This window comes from Sciurus carolinensis, chromosome 11 (assembly GCF_902686445.1).
Source record: "Sciurus carolinensis chromosome 11, mSciCar1.2, whole genome shotgun sequence".
NCBI classification, from domain to species: domain Eukaryota; kingdom Metazoa; phylum Chordata; class Mammalia; order Rodentia; family Sciuridae; genus Sciurus; species Sciurus carolinensis.
In genome coordinates this window covers 76,609,022-76,628,290 of record NC_062223.1, presented here as the reverse complement: position 1 = coordinate 76,628,290, position 19,269 = coordinate 76,609,022, and the positions used below count along the sequence as shown (strand labels likewise).

Below are 19,269 nucleotides of genomic sequence, written 5' to 3'. Positions count from 1 at the left end.
CGTGTGATCTTGGCACTTGGCACAGGTTGGAAGTTTAGGAAATGTCAGCCCCACCCATGCTTCTGAGGCTCCTGGAGCCAACTAGTAGGAACGAGCCCACTAATAAGAGAAGGCAGAGCACAGCAGGCTGGGCCCCAGAGGGTGCAAATGATGCAGGAACCTGAGGTGGCAGCTGGGCTCCCTTTACCACCCTGGGCCTGGCCCACCCCACAGCTGTTGATCTTGGCTCCTTGAGCTTCAGCCTACCAGTGCGCCCCCTCCCCAGTGCCATAGAGGCTGGTTTTCCTCCCAGGCCAGCCCAGAGTTTCCAAGGGCCAGGGCTTCACCTCCCTTGGAGCACAAGGAACCTCCAGGGTTTAAGGGGTAAAGCCTCAGGTAAAGGAGTCCTTCCAAATCCTGCTCCTGTAAATAACCTGATGGGTCAAGTGAGGATAAGGCCACAGGAGGACAAGAGCTACTCCTGCCCTAGCTGAGAGCAGCCTCAGAGAACACAGAAACACCCCACAGGTCTGAAACCCACCTTTTACGCTCACAAAGGGTCATTTACCAATATCTCATCCCGGAAGTTGGATATGTTTCCCAGTGATAACTCCTTGAGGCAACATGACTTGGAGTCAGGCAGCATGGAATCCAGGTATGTTAGTCCCCACCAACAGAACCAACCAGTGTCTCACTGACTTTATTCTGAGCCCCTCATCCACAGACACCCAAAAATAGGTGCTTCTGATCATTCATAGGCTGATTACATCCCAGCCCATAGCAGCCAACCTTGGAACCTCGAGCAAGGGCTGGACCCAGGGACAAGGAGCCAAGGCAGACAGACCTGCCCTCAGGAAGCTTCCAGGCTGGAGTAAGCTGAGCCCCCCTCCCTCTCAGTTTCTCCATGGCCTGCTGCCCCCTTGTTTGGTTCCGACTTGTATCCCCACCACGTGCCTCTGCTGTCCCCCACCACCTCCAGGCTAGTTTCCAGGCAGAGCTCACTCAGAACCTACTTTCCTGAGCCTTCCCATCTCAGCAGCCCCAGTGGCCACTTTCCTTGTACCACTGAGGCACCTGCCAGTGCTGATGTCATTAAGGGTGGAGAGGGATCCAAGGATAAGGACAGGTACAGCCCAAGCTTTGCACTAATCTTCTGACCACCTGCCCAGTGATCATGGCTCTGTACCCAAGTCCAGAAATGGCCTCCACCTACTCCTCAGCCCCTCCCAATTAACTCCCTCTCTTTCCCTCCCTTTTCCCTCTCCTCTCCTCCCATCACTTCTCCTCCATGTCTCCCTTCCCCTCTTCCCTGTGTCACCTGAAGTCCAAGTTCAGCTAATGCCCAATCCTTATTCTCAGTATCTATGGGAAGAGTCTAGAGTAACCCCTGCAAGGACCCTTCCCACCCTGCCCTTTGTCCCCAGCCAGTCCATGCCGAAGCTTCCAAGTGTCACAGAGAACAGAGGTCACAGTAGATAGGCCCAAAACATGTTATAGTCTACAGGCCCTGCTGCCTTATACTAGCTATAGATCTTGATGAATCATTGTCCTCCCTGAGATTCAGTTTTCTCCTCTATAAATAAGCATTAAAATATGAGGATCATGGGCTTGGGGTGTAGCTCTTTGCAAGTATAAGGCCTTGGTTCATTCTCCAGCATCTGTAGTCCCATCTATAGTCCCAGCTACTGGGGAGGCTGCGGCAGGAGAATAGCTTGAGTTCAGGAATTTGAGACCAGCCTGAACTGGACAGCATAACATGGCCACATATTAAAAAGAGAGAAAGAGTCCTCAGTAATCAAAAAGAATGTAGTATTGATAATATACACTATAGCACAGATGAGCTTTGAAAATACTGCTGTCCTAAGTGAAGGAAGCCAGTCACAAAGAAACACATCCTATATGATTCTGCCTGTATGAAATGTCCAGGATAGGCAAAGCTATAGTGACAGTGGATTAGTGGCTGCCTGGAGTTGGGGAAGGGGGAAGGGCTGTGACTGCTGAGGCAAACGAAGTTTTTTTGAGGGATGATGAAAATGTCCTAGAATAGATTGTGGTAATGGTTGCACAATTCTATCCTAAAAACCATTTGAATCATGTACTTTAAAAGAAGTTAATTGCATGATATGTAAATTATATGCCAATAAATCTGTCATTTTAAAAAATTTGGAATCCTAATAGTACCTACCTCGTAGCAGCATAAGAAATAGAATTAATGTGTATAAAATATCTAGCACATAGTAGGCACCAAGATATGATGGTTATTTTCATTGCTAATATTAAGAGAAGGCCCTAAGAGCCCTGCCAGTCTATTTGGGGGGACCTTGATGTTTGGACTCTCGAAGGTGACAGGTCCTCACACATGCACACCCCATATACCCTTGTCACTGAGCTAGGTAGCTCTTTCACAGTTTGAAGGAATGAGAGAGCCCCAAGTCAAGGGAGCTGAACCAGACCTGGAACTCGCTGACCCCTCCCCTCCCTGCCCCTCACCAGCCCGCCTCTGGTCAAGTGATCACTGTCAACTAGCCTCTCTAGGATTAGGTTTCAGGTCAGCTGGTGTATAAGACCTGTGCCAAGCCAAAAGCAGCAGAACAACAGTGAATGGCCGGGAGGAGCCATCAGATTCCTTCTGCCGCCCCCTGGGATGGAGCCCTAGGGATCCACTGAGCTGCCCCTGCCCTGGCTGGATTTACAGGTAAGACCAATTCCCCTCCCCCACCTGCCCTTTTCCCTCCCTTTCTGCCTGTCCTCCCTTCCAAGGAGGTTTTTAGAGGCAGCTAGGAGCCATAGCATGAGAAACCTGAGAGAAATTCAGTACAGGCCCCACCTTGTCAAGAGGAGGGAACTGCAGCCCTGGGGAAGGCCTCGAACACCCCACCCAAACCCCACACCAATGTCACTCACCTTACCATCACCAGTGGGACTCACCTTACCCTGCTGGCTGCCTCTGGTGGGATTTTGCAAATCCCCACAGATATGAAATGACTTTCTCAGAACTTTGGCCCCAAATCTCCGGGATTCCCCAGAGTGTAAAGCCCTCTCCCCATGAGGGTCCTGGAGCCCTTTTCCTGAGTAATGATGACGGGGGCACCTCTGGCCTGAGACTCGGCCCAAGTCCCCTGCCAGAGGTTTATGGAACCCAGGGTCCCTGCTCAGATGGCTTCCTCAGTGGGGACACTGGGGAGGCTTTGTCAGGGACAGTGGGGCTGGAGAAGTAATATGGATGGATGGCTCAGAAAGGGGTCCTCTGCCCCCTGCTTCAAAGATACCATGGAAAATTTGTTTATAATACAGATTCCTGGGCCTCACCTGAGACCTGAATCAGGATTTTTAAGCCTACTAGGGCTGAGATTCTGCTCTGCAACAAGTGGTTCAAGGGATCCTGAGCCCTCCCTGAAGTCTAGGACTCTGGGCGGAGCAAGAGGTACTGGTTGTGTGACAGGCCTGAGTGCCAGTCTCAGCTCCATCGCTTCAGCTAAAGCAGCAGGCCCTTTCTTAGGAAAAGGAATTATAATATCGACTATCTTATAATAGTACCCGTACTCTTCATAAAGGGATCAAATTAGTGTCTACGAAGCCCTCGGCACAGTGCCTCACCTGTGCCGGAAGCACTCAGCAACTAATGGGCCCTACAGGCTAGGATAGCCCGTCGCTCAGGTTCCCCAAGAGAACTTCAGGAACTAGGATTCTACTCTTGACTTCCTCTTCCGGCCAGTGGCAAAGGTCTGCTGGCCTCCAGGGCTCTTCAAGGCACAGTTCAAGAGGGTGGAGAGCAGGGGGAATGAGGTCAGGGACCCCTGGTCTCAGGACAGCCCCGACCTTTCCCTGCCATTGTGGCCTCCCCCACCCACTCAGGTGGCTTTTATTTTCTTCTCAGTACTGGGGATTGAACCCAGAGGTACTCTATCACTGAAATGCATCCCCAGCCCTTTTTAATTTTTTTTTTTACTTCGAGAGAGTAAGCTGCCCAGGCTGGCCTTGAGTTTGCTGTCCTCCGGCCTCAGCCTGCCAAGTTGCTGGGATTACAGGCACGCACCACTGGGCCACTGTGCACCTGTGGCTTTTGACCTGAGTCTGTGCCCATCCATTCTGTTTCCAGTGGTTGGCACAGGACTGCCCCTGAAATAGGCTCCGGCTTCACCCCTGGATATTACTCTTGATGAAGTTCAGACTTTAGTATGCCTTGCCCGCACCATTCCAACAACCTCCTCACTGGTGCCTGAGCCCCCCTCCCAGCTCATCCTTGACGGCTGCACAGTGTGCTCTGAACACAGGTCTGACAGGGTCAGTTCCTCCTTGAGAACCACCTGCCATTCCCTGCTCTTCACTAGTTTAACCCAGGCTTTTTGTTTTGTTTTGTTTGCAGTGCTGAGGATTGGAACCCAGGGCCTTGTGCTTGCAAGGCAAGCACTCAACCAACTGAGCTATATCCCCAACCCTAACCCAGGCTTTTGAAGCCCTCTTCTATGGGTTCCTGGGGGCATCTCTGATCTCACTGGCCATTTCTTCACTTCAGCAAGTGGGCTCATCCTCCTGGCCTCCCTGAGTGCCTTCAGAAGTACTTACTATATGGACAAGTAGATCCTTACCTGCTTTGGGGGCACCCCTCCCGAAACCATGACAGATAAAGAGTCAATTCTACAAGAACATGTGGGGGGTCAGGCCCAATGGTACCTGAAAGCCAGCAACTGGGAGACTGAGGCAAGAGGATGGAAGTTCAAGGCCAACTTGGGCAATACAGTCCCTGTCTCAAAAAATAAAAAGGGGCTGGGGTTGAAGCTCCCTGGGTTCAGTACCCACTATCAAAAAAACAAAAAAAAAAACCCCAAAAAAACAATGGTGTGGAGTCAGGGGTCAGAGGCAACCGGAGACAAAATGGGTTCAGAAGGGAAGCCCTGCCTGATGACTCAGTCCTCTGGCCAGGGGAAAACAGGTTCCCCAAGGAGATAGGCCCAGACTCAGCAGGAGACAAAATCCTTGAAGTGTCCTCCACAGATCCTGACCCAGCACAGACACTCCACATCAGGTGGCCGAGGGCAGAGGATGTCCTGGGACTTACATATCCCTAATGGGAATCCCACCTCGGCTCACTGCATGGCACAGGCAGACAGGTCAGTTTGTAACATGAAAGTAGAATAAAAACACCTAATTTGTAGGGTTCTTTCATTAGCACCTGCATGGCTCCCAAATGTTTTTGTAGAAAGGACACTTTCAACCAGCAGGAGACAATAGAAAAGGCAGCCCCCAAGGGCTTCCCCTACTCTGAGATTCATGATGCCAAGGCCCCCAGCAACCCAGCCAACTTCAGAGGAGGAGAAAAGAGGGGAAATGCCAGGGCTTGTGAGGCCACCAGGACACCATGGAGTCAGCTGCTCCCACAGTACATTCCAGTCCCAGCCTCCCTGTTGGGAAGAAACCCAAGGGCCTGGCTGGCCTTCTGTAGGGCACAGGGCAGGGGGGAAGGCACAGGCCAGCTTGCCTACAACACTGTCTCCTCAGCCAGGTCCACCCTGAGCATCCCTGGACCCCTAGGCCACCCCACAAAGCCCTTCCTCGGTTCTTCTCAGGTAGCAGCTCAGGCATCAGGAAGACACTGAGGGTTGAGCCCAGGAGAGGCTAAGGCCTGACTGCCCCTCCCCCGCCCCAGATCTCAGCCACTCTGACCCATTCTCTTCTCTGCCAATTGGGGCAATGGTGCTCAATGACCTTCCTCACCAGGCTCCACATGTTGGACACTGCAGTTCTCGTAGGTTGGTTTGGCATATCCTTCAGTAACTGCAGAGGGTTTTGAATACCTTAATAAAAGACAAGAGCCACATGACCACATACACAAGTACATAATCCCTTCATACTTCAGTACCCCTCAAAATGCATATGCTCATTATACATTGGGTTCATAGGGAGATTTATATTCCAATTTTAAAAGTTTAAAAAATAAAATTTTAAGTGCAAATCCATACAGGGAAGAATCAAATAAAAGCTCCCCTTTCTTCAGGGCAGGACTTCTTTTTTTTTTTTTAATCTTTTTTTTTTTTAGTTGTCGATGAACCTTTATTTATTATTTATATGTGGTGCTGAGTATTGAACCCAGGGTGTCACACATCCCAGGCAACCCACTGTACCACTGAGCCACAACCCCAGCCCAGGGCAGGATTTCTTAAAAGTCATTCCTCCACCCTATGGCAGGCTTCCAGATGGGGATCCAATGACCGGTGATTCCCAGTTTCAGCCCATACCCCCCCATCCTATCCCACCTCCTTTACTCTCTTTACTCTCTACATCTGTTCATCTCCTTAAGAGAATGGGAACTCCTTGACAGTAAGGGCCAAACCCAATTCATTCCATGTCTTTTGCTTGCTAGTGCCTACCATGGTAGTCAAGAAATATCTGATCTGCGCTCAGGGTATAGCTCAGTGGCAGAGCTCTTGCCTAGCATGTACGAAGCCCTGGATTCAATCCCCAGCACAGAAAAACTTTTTTTTTTTTCCACGAAATTGTCACTTATACCTTAGCATGAATTAGCACATTGGTTCCTTCCTTTCTTTTTCAATTTTTTTTGGGGGTACCCGGGGATTAAAACCAGGGGCGTTTAATCACTGAGCCACATCCCCAGCCCTTTTTTGTATTTTATTTAGAGACAGTCTCATCAAGTTGTTAGGGCCTCACTAAGGTGCTGTGGCTGGCTTTGAACTCATGATCCTCCTGGCCCAGCCTCCCAAGTTACTGAGATTACAGGCATGTGCCACCACGCCTGGCTCAGTTCCTTCCTAAGAATAGGCTTTTCCTGGGAGAGATGGGAGCAAGCATGAGTTCATGGTGCCTGAATGGAATATGTGGGTTGAAGGGGCCACAGACAGAAGCAAGTTATAGATGGCAGTCCTGAGAGAAGCCTTAGGCTTAACCCCTATCTTTTGGCACCCAATTCACTGCTAATGGGCTGGGTAATGTATATTCCAATTTGCCTAAGAATGGTTAAATGTATACCTAAGGTCATGTCACTCATTAGTAAGTCTTGAAGACAGAGCCAGACCCAAAGTTTTCTGGTAGCAGGCCCAGAATTCTGTTGCCCTGTAGGGATGGCGTGCATACTCTGACCACTTCACAATTCTGTGGGACTGGCTCTGGCTCCAGGAGTGAGGTCACTGAAGGGTTCAGGACCTCGGCACATCAGGGGTGTGTGTAAGTCAGGGCACTAGTGGGTGTGAACTGCTAAGAGATAGCTTCCTCACCAAAGGCCTGATTCACAAATGTCCAGATTGCAAGAACACAGAGCTGCCTATGATGAAGTGCCAGTTTCCCAGTGTCACCAAGGCTGGACATAGACAAGAGCCTCCTGCTAACCAACAATAAGAGGGTACAGGCACAAGTGCATGCCTCTGTCAGCATATGTGTACGTGAACTAGAGGTGGACATGGGTTCTAGCAGGACAGTAGGAAACGGCACATTCCCTTGGTCCAAGACTGATCCTCCCCCATCAGAGATGCTCATCCTTTTCAACTAAGAAGAGCCACCTCAGCGCAGTAAGGAAAAAGGGGGCATGTAACAAGTCAGGCAGAGCAGCCAAGACTGTCACAGACATTCCTAGAAGGCGCCGCTTTAGCCCACCTCCCTCAGAGCGGACTGCAGGATGCAGCAGCTGATGAGCCAGGGCCCAGTCTTCCCCCAGCTCCGCCAACATTAGTCCAGGAATCCTTCAGTGTTAGGAAGGAATGTCTCTAGTCACAGAAAAGGAACCACAGCTGAAAAGGGCTTTCTTTGTTTTACGTATAAGAGTTATATTAAAAAAAAAAAAAAAGAGTTATATTAAGGCATCCTTGTGTAAAAGACATCTTCATCCAAAGTGAACGACATTTCATGGAGTCATGAGGAGTGTTAGCTCCAGTGGTTAGGGAGAGAGATCTGAAGTGGTAAGACACGTCAGGGAGAAGGATCACCGAGATGGCCTCTCATAGGAGCAGCTGCGTGCTGGGGAGGAGAGGGTGCGTGTGGAGTCAGAGCCAGGCCTTGTCCCTGCCTGAGCCCGTTTCCTCACCCACACAATGAAGATATCACCACCAGCCTGCACCCTGGTGCTGAGGGGACAGGGTGAGGATCGCAACATATGAAGGATGGGAAAGTGACCTGCTTTTATAGGTTAAACTCAGGCAATTTATGTGTGGCAATGCCCAGGCTTCTTACTTTCTAAAGCTCCTTCCAGCTGCAGGGTACCTGGAGATGGAGCAGGGACAGCAGCCCAGGCTCCATGCACCTCCCCTGACCTCCTCCTGCAACTTTCTCCCTGCACTAAGGCCCAGGACTACAGAGTGACCTCTCTCTTTGGACATTACTGGGCTCTGAAGAGACAGGGCCAATTCTACTGAGAGGATGGTTGGACTGAAGCCTTCAGAAGTGCCTCCCACCATAGCTGTGAAGTTCCTGGGGGCAGGCACTGCGGCCTGTTTTGCTGACCTCCTCACCTTTCCATTGGATACAGCCAAGGTCCGCCTACAGGTAACTACACTTTGGCTAAGGGTCATTGTTCACATCAAAGGAAGGGTTAGTCCCACTCCACAGCACCCATCTATCACAACACCCTTACTCACATGGGGTTTGGGGGGTGTGGACAGGACACCATGACACTCACCATTACCCAGTATGAAAAAAAAAAAAATCTAAACACCTTGGCATGAAGTGACAGAATGCTAGAATGCTGCCCTACTTTGTAAACCAAAATGTGTGAGGTATAGTTAAGGCTTTAACTGTGTGACCCTGGGCAAGCCACTAACCATTTATGAAATGAGAAAAACAGTCCAGGTGGTAGATGCCTATAATCCCAGCCACCCAGAAGGCTGAGGCAGGAGGATCCCAAGTTCAAAGTCGGCCTCAGCCACCTTGGAAGGCTCTGTCTCAAAGTAAAAAATAAAGAAGGCTGAAGATTCAGCTCAATGGTAAAGCGCCCCTGGGTTCAATAGCCAGTACCAAAAAATAGTTGATTGATTGATTAATTAATTAATTTAAAATGTGAAAAAATCTGCCCCTCTGATTTATTCTGAGGCTCAAAGGCCATACCCCTCCTTTGTGAACTGCACAATGTTGCACAAACCTCAGTGCTTTTCACCGCGAGGCGAGGGTCATGCTGGTTCTCAAGGGCCAGCCAGGCAGGTCCGGCCCAGGCGGGGCCCCTGTGCACACAGCCCTTCCAGGCACCCACCCAGCTACTCAGGTCACCGTGGTTGTCCCTCAGATCCAGGGAGAGAACCCAGCAGCGCAGAGCGTGCAGTACCGTGGTGTGCTGGGCACCATCCTGACCATGGTGCGCACCGAGGGCCTCCGCAGTCCCTACAACGGGCTGGTGGCCGGCCTGCAGCGCCAGATGAGCTTCGCCTCCATCCGCATCGGCCTCTACGACTCTGTCAAGCAGTTCTACACCCCCAAAGGAGCGGATCGTGAGTGCCGGCTATATCGTGGACACCAAGGGGCAAGCGAGGCGGAGCTCGCGTGGGGTTCAGGACACCCGGGCAGGCCAGACTCAGGCAGAGCCCGGCATAGGTAACAAATGCGGGGAAGGAGACTCTGACGCGACAAGGACACAGGGGGCCCAGTCCTTCGGCGGAGGAAGAGTGCGGGCACCGCAGGGCGACCCCGGGAAAGCCGGGTGGTGACAGGGGCCTTCAGCACGCAGCTCTGGCCCACTCCCTCTGCTCTCCCCAGACTCCAGCGTCGCCATCAGGATTCTGGCGGGCTGCACCACGGGGGCCATGGCAGTGACCTGTGCCCAGCCTACCGATGTGGTGAAGGTCCGATTTCAGGCCAGCGTGCGCCTGGGACCCGGGAGCGACAGGAAGTACAAAGGAACCATGGATGCCTACAGAACCATCGCCAGGGAGGAAGGGGTCAGAGGCCTGTGGAAAGGTAGGCTGAGAGGGCAGCAAGGGGGACCTCACAGCATAGTGCATTCCACTAACTCCATATGAACGTCCCCAACAGAGACCCCCCACACTTACCACACTGCCTCAGATTCAGTTCCATTTGCCAATCCTTCACCTGTGTCAGGGAGCTAGAAACAAATGTGACATGTCCACACTCTGGCGCTCACAGACAGCAGAAAAGATAAGACAGGTCAAGCAGTCTTCTCCTCAGACAAGATGTGCCAGATGCCATGCCAGAGGTGGGAAAGACCAGGCCGGCTCCAGAGAGAAACTGGCACCTAAGAGGGCCTCAAAACCAGAGCAGGCTCCAAGAGTGGAGGTGGAAAGGAAGGACCTTCCGCAGGGCACAGAGCCAAAACAGGCAATGGAGGAGCTCTACTGAGAGGAGGGGGTGCAGTGAGACCCAGAGCGGAGAGGGCTTCCTTGGGAGCAAAGACTTTAGTGTTCTTTATATATCTACTTGGCGGGAGGGCAACCTGGACAAATGCTAGACTGTCTCCCACATCTGGCCAGATGTGTGAATCCTTACAGAAGGAACAGTGGCCCTGTGAAGTTTAAGGGTAGGGAGCCTGGGTCTCAGTACTGGCTTGCACTCCATTTCTGGGTGCCCCTCCATCCCCAAGCCTGACCCCTCCCCATGAAACTACTCTTCTAGAGTCCTATCGATGCTACACTCTGTTTGTCCCAAGAACCAGCTTTGCTCTTCCAAATATGACTTCCTTTTCTGGCTACACCTGGTGTCCAGGAGGTGCATTTTATTATCCTCCAAATTATCCTCCAAACAGATTATCCTCCAAAACAGCCAAATGAACACAAGTGGGCCCCTCTGTTTTCTGCCTTGGAGGAAGACTCGGGAGAGCTGAGAGTTGTTAACATCAGAATGATGGCTTGGTGGTAGTGGGGTCCCCCTACCTAAGACCATGCAGGGGGGCTCCTGCCCCCAGACTGGGGACTGTGGTTTTAAGGCCAGGGCATCTACTTCCCTCAGTCCCCATTTAACAGCTCCTGCCACCTTCTTCACAGGGATTTGGCCCAACATCACTAGGAATGCCATCGTCAACTGTGCTGAGATGGTAACTTATGACATCATCAAGGAGAAACTGCTGGACTCTCATCTGCTCACCGGTAAGGCCCTGGGCTCCAGGGAGACAGCCCTCCCTCCACAGAGTGGGCACCACCCAGAGGCAACTGAGCTTTAAAAGGAGCAGAGAAGAGCAGTGCCCAGTTCAAGACTGTGACGAGAAGGAAAGAGGCCTGGGCCGGAGGCCGCAGCCCTGGGCCCCAGGCACCGCTTCTCACTGTGCATCTGTAGGCAGAGGTTTCTCACCTCTGACTTCAGTTTCCTCCAACAGGGTACTGGGCTGGGTGACCTTATGACCCAGGAACACCCAGTTCTAGTTTGCTGGGACTTAATGAGAGCTCAGCCCTGGGTACTATGAAAGATAGGGACAATACTGTCCTGTGCCCAAGGAGTCAAGGTTGAGTCGCAGACAGATGATGAACGAACACATGTGGCACGCTCACTCCTTGATATTCGTTTTTCCTCCCCGGCTACAGACAACTTCCCCTGCCACTTTGTCTCTGCCTTTGGAGCTGGTTTCTGTGCGACAGTGGTGGCCTCCCCAGTGGATGTGGTGAAGACGCGGTATATGAACTCACCCCCAGGCCAGTACCGCAGCCCACTGGACTGTATGTTAAAGATGGTGGCCCAGGAGGGACCCACAGCCTTCTACAAGGGGTAAGCCTCCCCTCTGCCTATGACACCCCCTCCCAGAGAAGTCAGGCTTCCTTGTTACCTAACGTGTTGGCCAGGTTACCTGGAGATTCGGTGAACAGAACAGATGTCAATGCCACAAAGGAAAAGTGTCAAGAATTATGGAAAATTTTAAAAAGTGAACCAAGCCTGATTTATTTAGAGAATTAGGGAAGCCTTTCTGAGAAAAGGGAGTCTAAAGATAGGTAAAAATACTATCTATTTCCAAGCTTTTGGGGCAAGGGAGGAGGAAAAGGTGATTTATAATCCCAAAATTTTTTTCCCAGCCTGTCACCATGACTGTTCATCCCCAAGCCTGACCCCTCCCCAACACTCATGTTTCTGCCTTTGCAGTTACTGTTCCCTCTGTGTGGAATACCCTTCCCTCACCATCTGAATGCTCTGACTCTTAGCCATCCTTTCAGACTAGTTCAAATGTCCCCTCCTCCCTAACACTCTCATGTATAAATTTTCCTTTCTCCCTGTGAACTTTGGCATTAACATTTGATTCTATCTTTATCACCTCCTGCCTTGTAGTAGAGGGTTTGTAAGCTTAAATTACTCCTTGCACTGGAGTGCAAGCTACTTAGAGCTAAGGACTGGTGGCCTATCTTCCATCTCCCAGAGTCCCTAGCACAAAGCAAGCACTTAATAATGTGGATTTTAACCATCATCCTGATAGTAAGTCCCCTTTATTGTGGTAAGCATTTTACATACATCATCTCAACAGCCCCCTAACTGGGTAGCAGCCCCACACTAACAGAGGAAGAAAGTATATCTCAGGAAAGTAAGTTGTCCAAGAGCAGAAGTTAAAATGGCAGAGCCCCGGCTCAAACCCAGACTGCCCAACACCACACCCAGCTCCCAGTGGTTTCTCCTGGTGGCAGTTCTTGGCTTGGCCCTCTCACCTCCACCATTGATGCTGTCAGCAGATAGCTTTCTGGTGCCCAATATTAGTTTGGACCTAACAAGCAAACAGAGGTCCCCAGAGGGTATCAGTCCTGGGAGTGTGTCCTGCTAAGTGCCCCTTTTGTTAAGTCTTAAACTACAGCCACTTGTCTTGGTTTATTCTTTCACTTGCCGAATATTTATTGAACACCTTGTGTGTACCAGGCCCTGTACTATGCTTCCCTCAAAGAGCAGCAAACAAGTAGGTGACATTTATTAGTCAATGCTTACTGTGATGTGTGCTGTCCCACATTGACTCATTCAAACCACACGACCCTATATGGTAAATACTGTTTTTATTTTCCTCATTTCTTTCTCAGTACTGGGGATTGAACCCCAGGGGTGCTCTACTACTTAGCTACAACCCCCTCCCCGGTCCTTTTTAAAAAAATTTTTTTGAGATAAGTTCTTGCTAAATTGCCAAGACTGGCTTTGAACTTGTAATCCTCCTATCTTAGCCTTCCAAGTAGCTGGGATTATTTTTCTTATTTTAAAGATAAGGAAATAGGCTCAGAAAAATTAACTCACTTGTCCAAGGTTGTAAAGCTAGAAAATGGTAGAGTTTGACTTGAGTTCACATATTTTGTCACAATAATGTAGTCCCCATGAAAGTCCAGGAAAAATCACAGCATGTGGTTAAGGTGCCCAGGCTAAGAGTGACAAGCAACCAGTCAGAAAGGAAAAGAGTAGGGGACAGTCCAAACAGATGGAGCAACATGGACAAAGGCAGTGGAGTAAGGAGCCAGCATCCTCAGGAAACTCTAACTAGCTGAATCTGGTAGCAGCCAAAAGAGAAAGAGGCGGAGAAGAGGGCAGGGCCAGGTGTTGGCTCCTCGCTGAGCCCAGGAAGCACAGTTGAGGTGGGGGACTGTCTCCCTGCTGACTGCCCTGCAGTCCTCACCTGCACTGCCCCAGCTTCTCCCTCTCCTGGCGGGGCCCTCCGCAGGGGTAGCAGACCAGGGTATAAAGGAGCCCAGGAAGCCCAGCAGCAGGGTGGAGTCAGGTCACATGGCTCATTTGGACCTCAGATCAGATATTTACTAGTTGCGTGTCTTTGGTTGAGGCCCCCCCTAGGCTGCAGTTTCTAAAAAAGAAACCTGACAATAAGCATAGTAACCATACAGAATTATTGTGAAAATCAACTGCCTGACGTGGCAACCTGGCTCACAATTTTAGTTTTCTTTCCTCTCCTGACTCCAGTTTCTGCCTAAATCCCCTCACAGAAGGAAAAAGACGGAAGGGATCTCAGAAAATGCTTGAGACAACAGTCAAGGTCCTTCGGCACAACGAAGTGCCAGAGAGGGCACAGGAGATCTCGTGGGGTCTCTGGCCCCCTCCCTCTGATGCCATGGCTCTTTTTTCATCAGGTTCACCCCCTCCTTCTTGCGTTTGGGAGCCTGGAACGTGATGATGTTTGTAACCTATGAGCAACTGAAACGGGCCTTGATGAAAGTCCAGATGTTGCGGGAATCTCCGTTTTGAGCAAGACAAGAAGGCCAATTGGTACTTACCTTGCACGAGGCCAGTTAAGAATGGAATAAAGCAGTGGACCCAGGCCCCCCTGGACCCAGGCCCACACAAGTTTACCAAACTGCATACTTGTATGTTCAAGAAACAGAACTGAAAAAAGAGGAAGGATTCTGGTCTACAGCTTCGTCTTAAGAACGCCCTTGTTTTGCACTGGCATAATGGAAAATAAATTATATTAATTTTTTAAACCCATCAGGTTGGATGCCTAATATTTAGGCAAGAGAAAACAAATCAAAACAGATCCCTCTGGATAAAAGGGAAGTTTGCACGCTTGTATCCCCTGATAAATTGGATTAGAGGATGACTTATAAACAGGAAAGGCTACCAGAGAAGGAAGTCAACTGAGGAGCCTAGAGGGACACCATAGACGCGACCCAAACCTGGGACTGTAGCCTCCACACTCACACTGGATCACCTGCCTACTGATCCTAATGAGTGTTGATCCTAATGATCCAACGGGATTCCAGGAAATGTAAGAACAGAAGAGAAAATCCAGGCCTGTGCCACAGGAGCCCTGCAGGGCCAACATGAAGCTAAGGCCTGCAAGCACTCCCAGAGGACACAGGAAAATCAGGAGGGTGCCTCAGTCCACTTCCTATAAAAGGGCTAATAATCTCTTCCCTGCCTCCCTCACCAGGGTGTCAGGAGGACCAGTGAGAAGCTGGCATGAATCCACTTTATAAAAGCCAAAGTTCCTACCGTCGTAAGTATAAGGACAATGTCTTGGGAAAGATTTTGTTGGAACAGAGAGGAATTGTCTGGTAGGAAGTTTTTGAAAGACACAGTTGCCTAGTGGTGAGACCAGAAGAACCTAGGCTGCGGTGACAGCAGATGACAGAAGTCACAGGAGCCCCATCCTCTGCCCCCTGCTCCCTGGCCCCACTGTGAGGCATCTTGAAGGACATGGGACTTGGGAAGAAGAGCCTGGCTGAGAGCCTAAAGCAGCTGGATTCAGAATCTTTAGGAAATTATTATGATTCAGTGAAGGAACTCTCACATTCAGTGTGGGAATAAGAACAGCCATTTTTCTGCCTTCTCTTTCTTGGACAAAATTTTCTCCCTTCAGAGTTCCTATTTGTCAGGGTGGAGCCAGATCTGGCCTGTCACTGTTCCTTTGACTGCAGGCAAGTTGCTGTACCTTCTAGGGCTTTGGCTCCTCCATCTGCAAAAGGCAAAGTCAAGCGACTGACCTCCTTTCAAGTTTGAGACTGCACATCTTTCAGACTGATACTGGGGACCCATGATGCCAGGAACCATTCGTGTTTCTCAGCAGTGTGGCGTGGTTCTGAGGACAGTCAGAAGGGGCTGTGGATCTCATCCCACCCCACCTTATCAGCGACCTACCCTCAGGGAATCCTTGCCCATCAGTGTCCTCCCAGAGAGGCTGAGTGACAGTCCCTAGCTCACTCGCATGTGGTGGGGGGAGTTGATCTAGAACACCCTGGAATACAAGAGGGCTCCAATGTCCGTCCTTCCTCCCCTGATTGTACCATTCACACAAGGAAAAAATTAACTTCATCCTGCCTGAGCACTTCCTGATGTTAAATTGTAACTTGAGATCATCCACATATACAAACTGAAAAGTTCAAACAAAAGGGAAAGAAAAATTATTTTGATTTAATGTTCGATTTAAACTTTAAGTAAAACTTCCACTTAAAAGTTTCTTTCTTTTGACTTGAATGAGTGTGCAAATCATTCTTAAACTCCTAATCGCCATTTGTAAGTTCCTAGAGGTCAGGAACTATGTCCTCCATGAATTTTTCTATACAGCAATATTCATATATCACCTATTCAGGTGATGTTATAGTGAGGGGCAGGGAGCTCAATTCTTCTAAGAGATTTTTTTTTGTGGGGGGGGTACTGGGGATTGAGCTCAGGGGCGCTTTCTCACCAAGCTACCTCTCCAGCCCTTTTTATTTTTTATTTTGAGACCCTGTCTCACTAAGTTGCTTAGGGCTTCGATAATTTGCTGAGGTTGACCTGGAACTTGCCTCTTCCTGACTCAGCCTCCTAAGTCACTGGGATTACAGGTGTGAGGTATTTTGATTGGGATTAGGAACCTAGTGACCTCTAAGTGCTGTCTTTTGAAGAAAGGAAAACAAGATTGATAAGGTTTGAGGCTTCATGAGCAAAATATTAGATTTCTGTCTCTACCTCTTAAAGGTAGAACATAAACCAGACAACCCAAAGCTCTGTAGTTCTGTGATTCCTTCACACTAAAGCATATGGGCCCATTCTAGTCCTGACTTCAGTTTTTGTCTCCAGGAAACCAGGAATGTGAACTCCTGAGGTCCAATTACAAGGACACTTACCATTGAGTCACATCCCCAGCTCTTTTTATTTTTTATTTTAAGACAGGATCTCAGTAGGTTGTTGAGACTGACCTCGAACTGGTGATCCTCCTGCCTCAGCCTCCTGAGTGAGTGGAATTATAGGTGTGATGGATGTGCACCACCGCACTTGGCTATAATCATCTTTCTTATAAATAATTCTCCAGGCCCACTAACCTTTTTTTTTTTTTTTTTTTCCCGGTGCTGGGGATTGAACCCCCACCAACCTTTCATGTGTGACCATTCTTCAAATTTCACTCAAAAGATCAGAGAATGCTTTCATTTTGCTTTTCTTCCCTTTTATATATATTTGCTTTGAGGAATCTTATATTTCTAGGTTTCTCATATCTTTTGCAGAGTGATTCCTCCAACCTCGCCTCTGCATCTGTTCCTCTGGTCTCCAATTTCTCCTCTTTTTACTTGGGTGTTGTGTATGTGTGCACACACGCACACCTCAGGACAAATTGAAAGGAACCCTTAGGAGTTTCCTTCTACAATGGCTATTTTTTCTCCTTCATTTCTCTGCCAAACTTTCCAAACAATTGGCTGTCCTCTGACTTCTCAGCCTCTGGCACATCTCTTACATATCTGATGAATGAATAAATGAATGATCTCACTGTCACCCTCCATTCACCTCACTCCAGCCACATGGCCTTCTGGCTGTGCAACTATGTTATGTTCTTTCTACTCTTTGAACATGACAATCTCATTCCCACATAAGAGCCTGTGGACTGCTTGTTGCCTGTGCCTGGGACAGTGTTAGATACACACACACACACACACACACACACACACACACACCTTGGCGATCACTATTGGTGATTTCTCCCCACCCCCTCTCTACTTCCTGACACCATGAGGTGAGCAATTTCCTCTGCCAGGTGCTTCTGCCATGAGGTTCTGTCTTGCCACAGGCCCCAAAACTATGAGGCCAAGTGAACAGGGACTGAAACCTCTGAAATGTTAAGCCAAAATAAATCTTTCCTCCTTATATTTTATATTATTTATATTTCTATATATTTTAGATATTTTGTTACAATGAAGAGAAGCTAACACATCAATAATTAAGGAGATATAAATCAAAATCACAATGAAATACCACCTCATGCCCTTTAGGATGGCTACATAGTAAAACAACACAAAACAAAAAAACAAGACTTGTTATAGGCACAAGCCTACAAATCCAGTTACTTGGGAGACTGAGGCAGGAGGATTGCAAGTTCAAGTTCAACCTCACCAACTTAGCAAGTCCCTAGAAATTTAGTGAGATCTTGTCTCCAAAAAAATTATATTAAAGGGGCTGGAGTTGTGGCTCAGTGGTAGAGCACCCCTGGGTTCAATCCCTAGTACCAATATAACAACAACAACAAACAAGATAAGAGTTGGCTAAGATTATGGAGGAATTGGCGAAATGGAACCCTGTGCATTGCTGGTGGGAAGGTAAAATGACACAGCAGCTGTGGAAAACAGTATGATGATTCCTCAAAAAAATTAAAAAGAGAATTACCATATGATCAAGCAATTTCTACTTCAGACATACACCTAAAATAATGGAAAGCACTGTCCTGAAGAGGTATTTGTACACCGTGTTCATAGCAGCATTATTCACAATAGTCAAAAGAAGGAAGCACCCAAGATCCTATTGGCAGATGAATGGATAAACAAAACATGGTATGTACAGATAATAGACATGTCACAGAATGAATGAATCTTGAGAACATTATGCTAAGGGAAGCAAAAGATAAATACCTTATGATTCCACATACATGAGACATTTTGAGTAGTCAAGTTCAATAGAGTTTCAGTGTTTCAAGAGTTCTGGAGAGGGATGGTTTCAGAACAATATGAATTATTTTATCAACACCAAAAAATTGTACTTTTTAAAGTGAAAAAAATAGTAGTTTTTTTGTTTTGGGTACCAGGGATTGAATCCCCAGAGTCACATCCTCAGCCCTTTTTTATTTTTTATTTTGAGACAGGGTCTCACTAAATGGCTAAGGCTGTTTTTTTTTTTTTTTTTGTGGTGCTGGGGATCGAACCCAGGGCCTTGTGCTTGTGAGGCAAGCACTCTACCAACTGAGCTATCTCCCCAGCCCACGAACTTGTGATCTTCTTGCCTCAGTCTCCCAAGTTGCTGGGTTTACAAAAGTGTGGCACCACGCCCAGCAAGATGGTAGATTTTGTTATGTATACTTTACCATAATTTAAAAAATTAACTCAAATATTCATTCACTGATTTATTTTGCAATGTTCCTGGTACTGTGCTAGAAGCAGCTGGGGTACAATTGTAAACATAATCCTGTGTATGTTTGCAAGGAATGCTCAGGTTAGCAGGGCAGGCTCACAGGGAAACAGTGAGATAGAACACAGTGTGGCCGTCAGAACTTGGCACCAAGTTCCCCAAGTATGTTGACCAAGCATATGTCTAAGGACAGAAGTGGGCAGAGCAATAAACACTGCAGCATGTGTGCTTCTGTTCTGTATCAGAAAGCTCTCTCCCTGTTCAGCCATGGAAACTCTGGAGGTAGTGAGGCTGCTGTGACCCAAGTAGTTAGGTTCAGAGACCAGAAAATGGTTTGATGGAGGTACTACTGAGGCTATTTGTATGTTCTTTTAAATGTGTAAACATAATTTCTCCCTCACTCCTCCTTCCAAACAGAATCTTACCAAGTATTATTGATTTTATGACTATTCTATTCACTCAACTCCCACTTCAAAAACTCTTGCCTTGATTTCAACAACAGTCTCCTCTAACTAGGACGGGAGTTTACCCCACTAATTCATTCTCTGTACAGTAGCTTGTTACTCCCTACTTAAAACA

The 19,269-nt window shown here is 48.5% G+C and overlaps 1 protein-coding gene across 2 annotated transcripts; it reads left to right on the top strand.

The window, feature by feature from the left end:
• Positions 1 to 2,566: 2,566 nt before the first annotated feature.
• Ucp3 (uncoupling protein 3) lies at positions 2,567 to 15,792 on the top strand. 2 transcript variants are annotated; one of them, XM_047517357.1, is made up of 7 exons: positions 2,567 to 2,674; positions 8,268 to 8,469; positions 9,203 to 9,404; positions 9,670 to 9,870; positions 10,911 to 11,012; positions 11,445 to 11,625; positions 13,956 to 15,792. In XM_047517357.1, the coding sequence occupies exons 2-7, from the start codon at positions 8,344 to 8,346 to the stop codon at positions 14,068 to 14,070; spliced, it is 927 nt and encodes a 308-aa protein (XP_047373313.1). In that variant the 5' UTR covers positions 2,567 to 2,674; positions 8,268 to 8,343; the 3' UTR covers positions 14,071 to 15,792. The 2 variants fall into 2 exon arrangements, with proteins under 2 accessions (XP_047373313.1, XP_047373314.1); XM_047517358.1 differs by having other exon boundaries at positions 2,584 to 2,674; positions 8,177 to 8,469.
• The last annotated feature ends 3,477 nt before the right edge of the window (positions 15,793 to 19,269 follow it).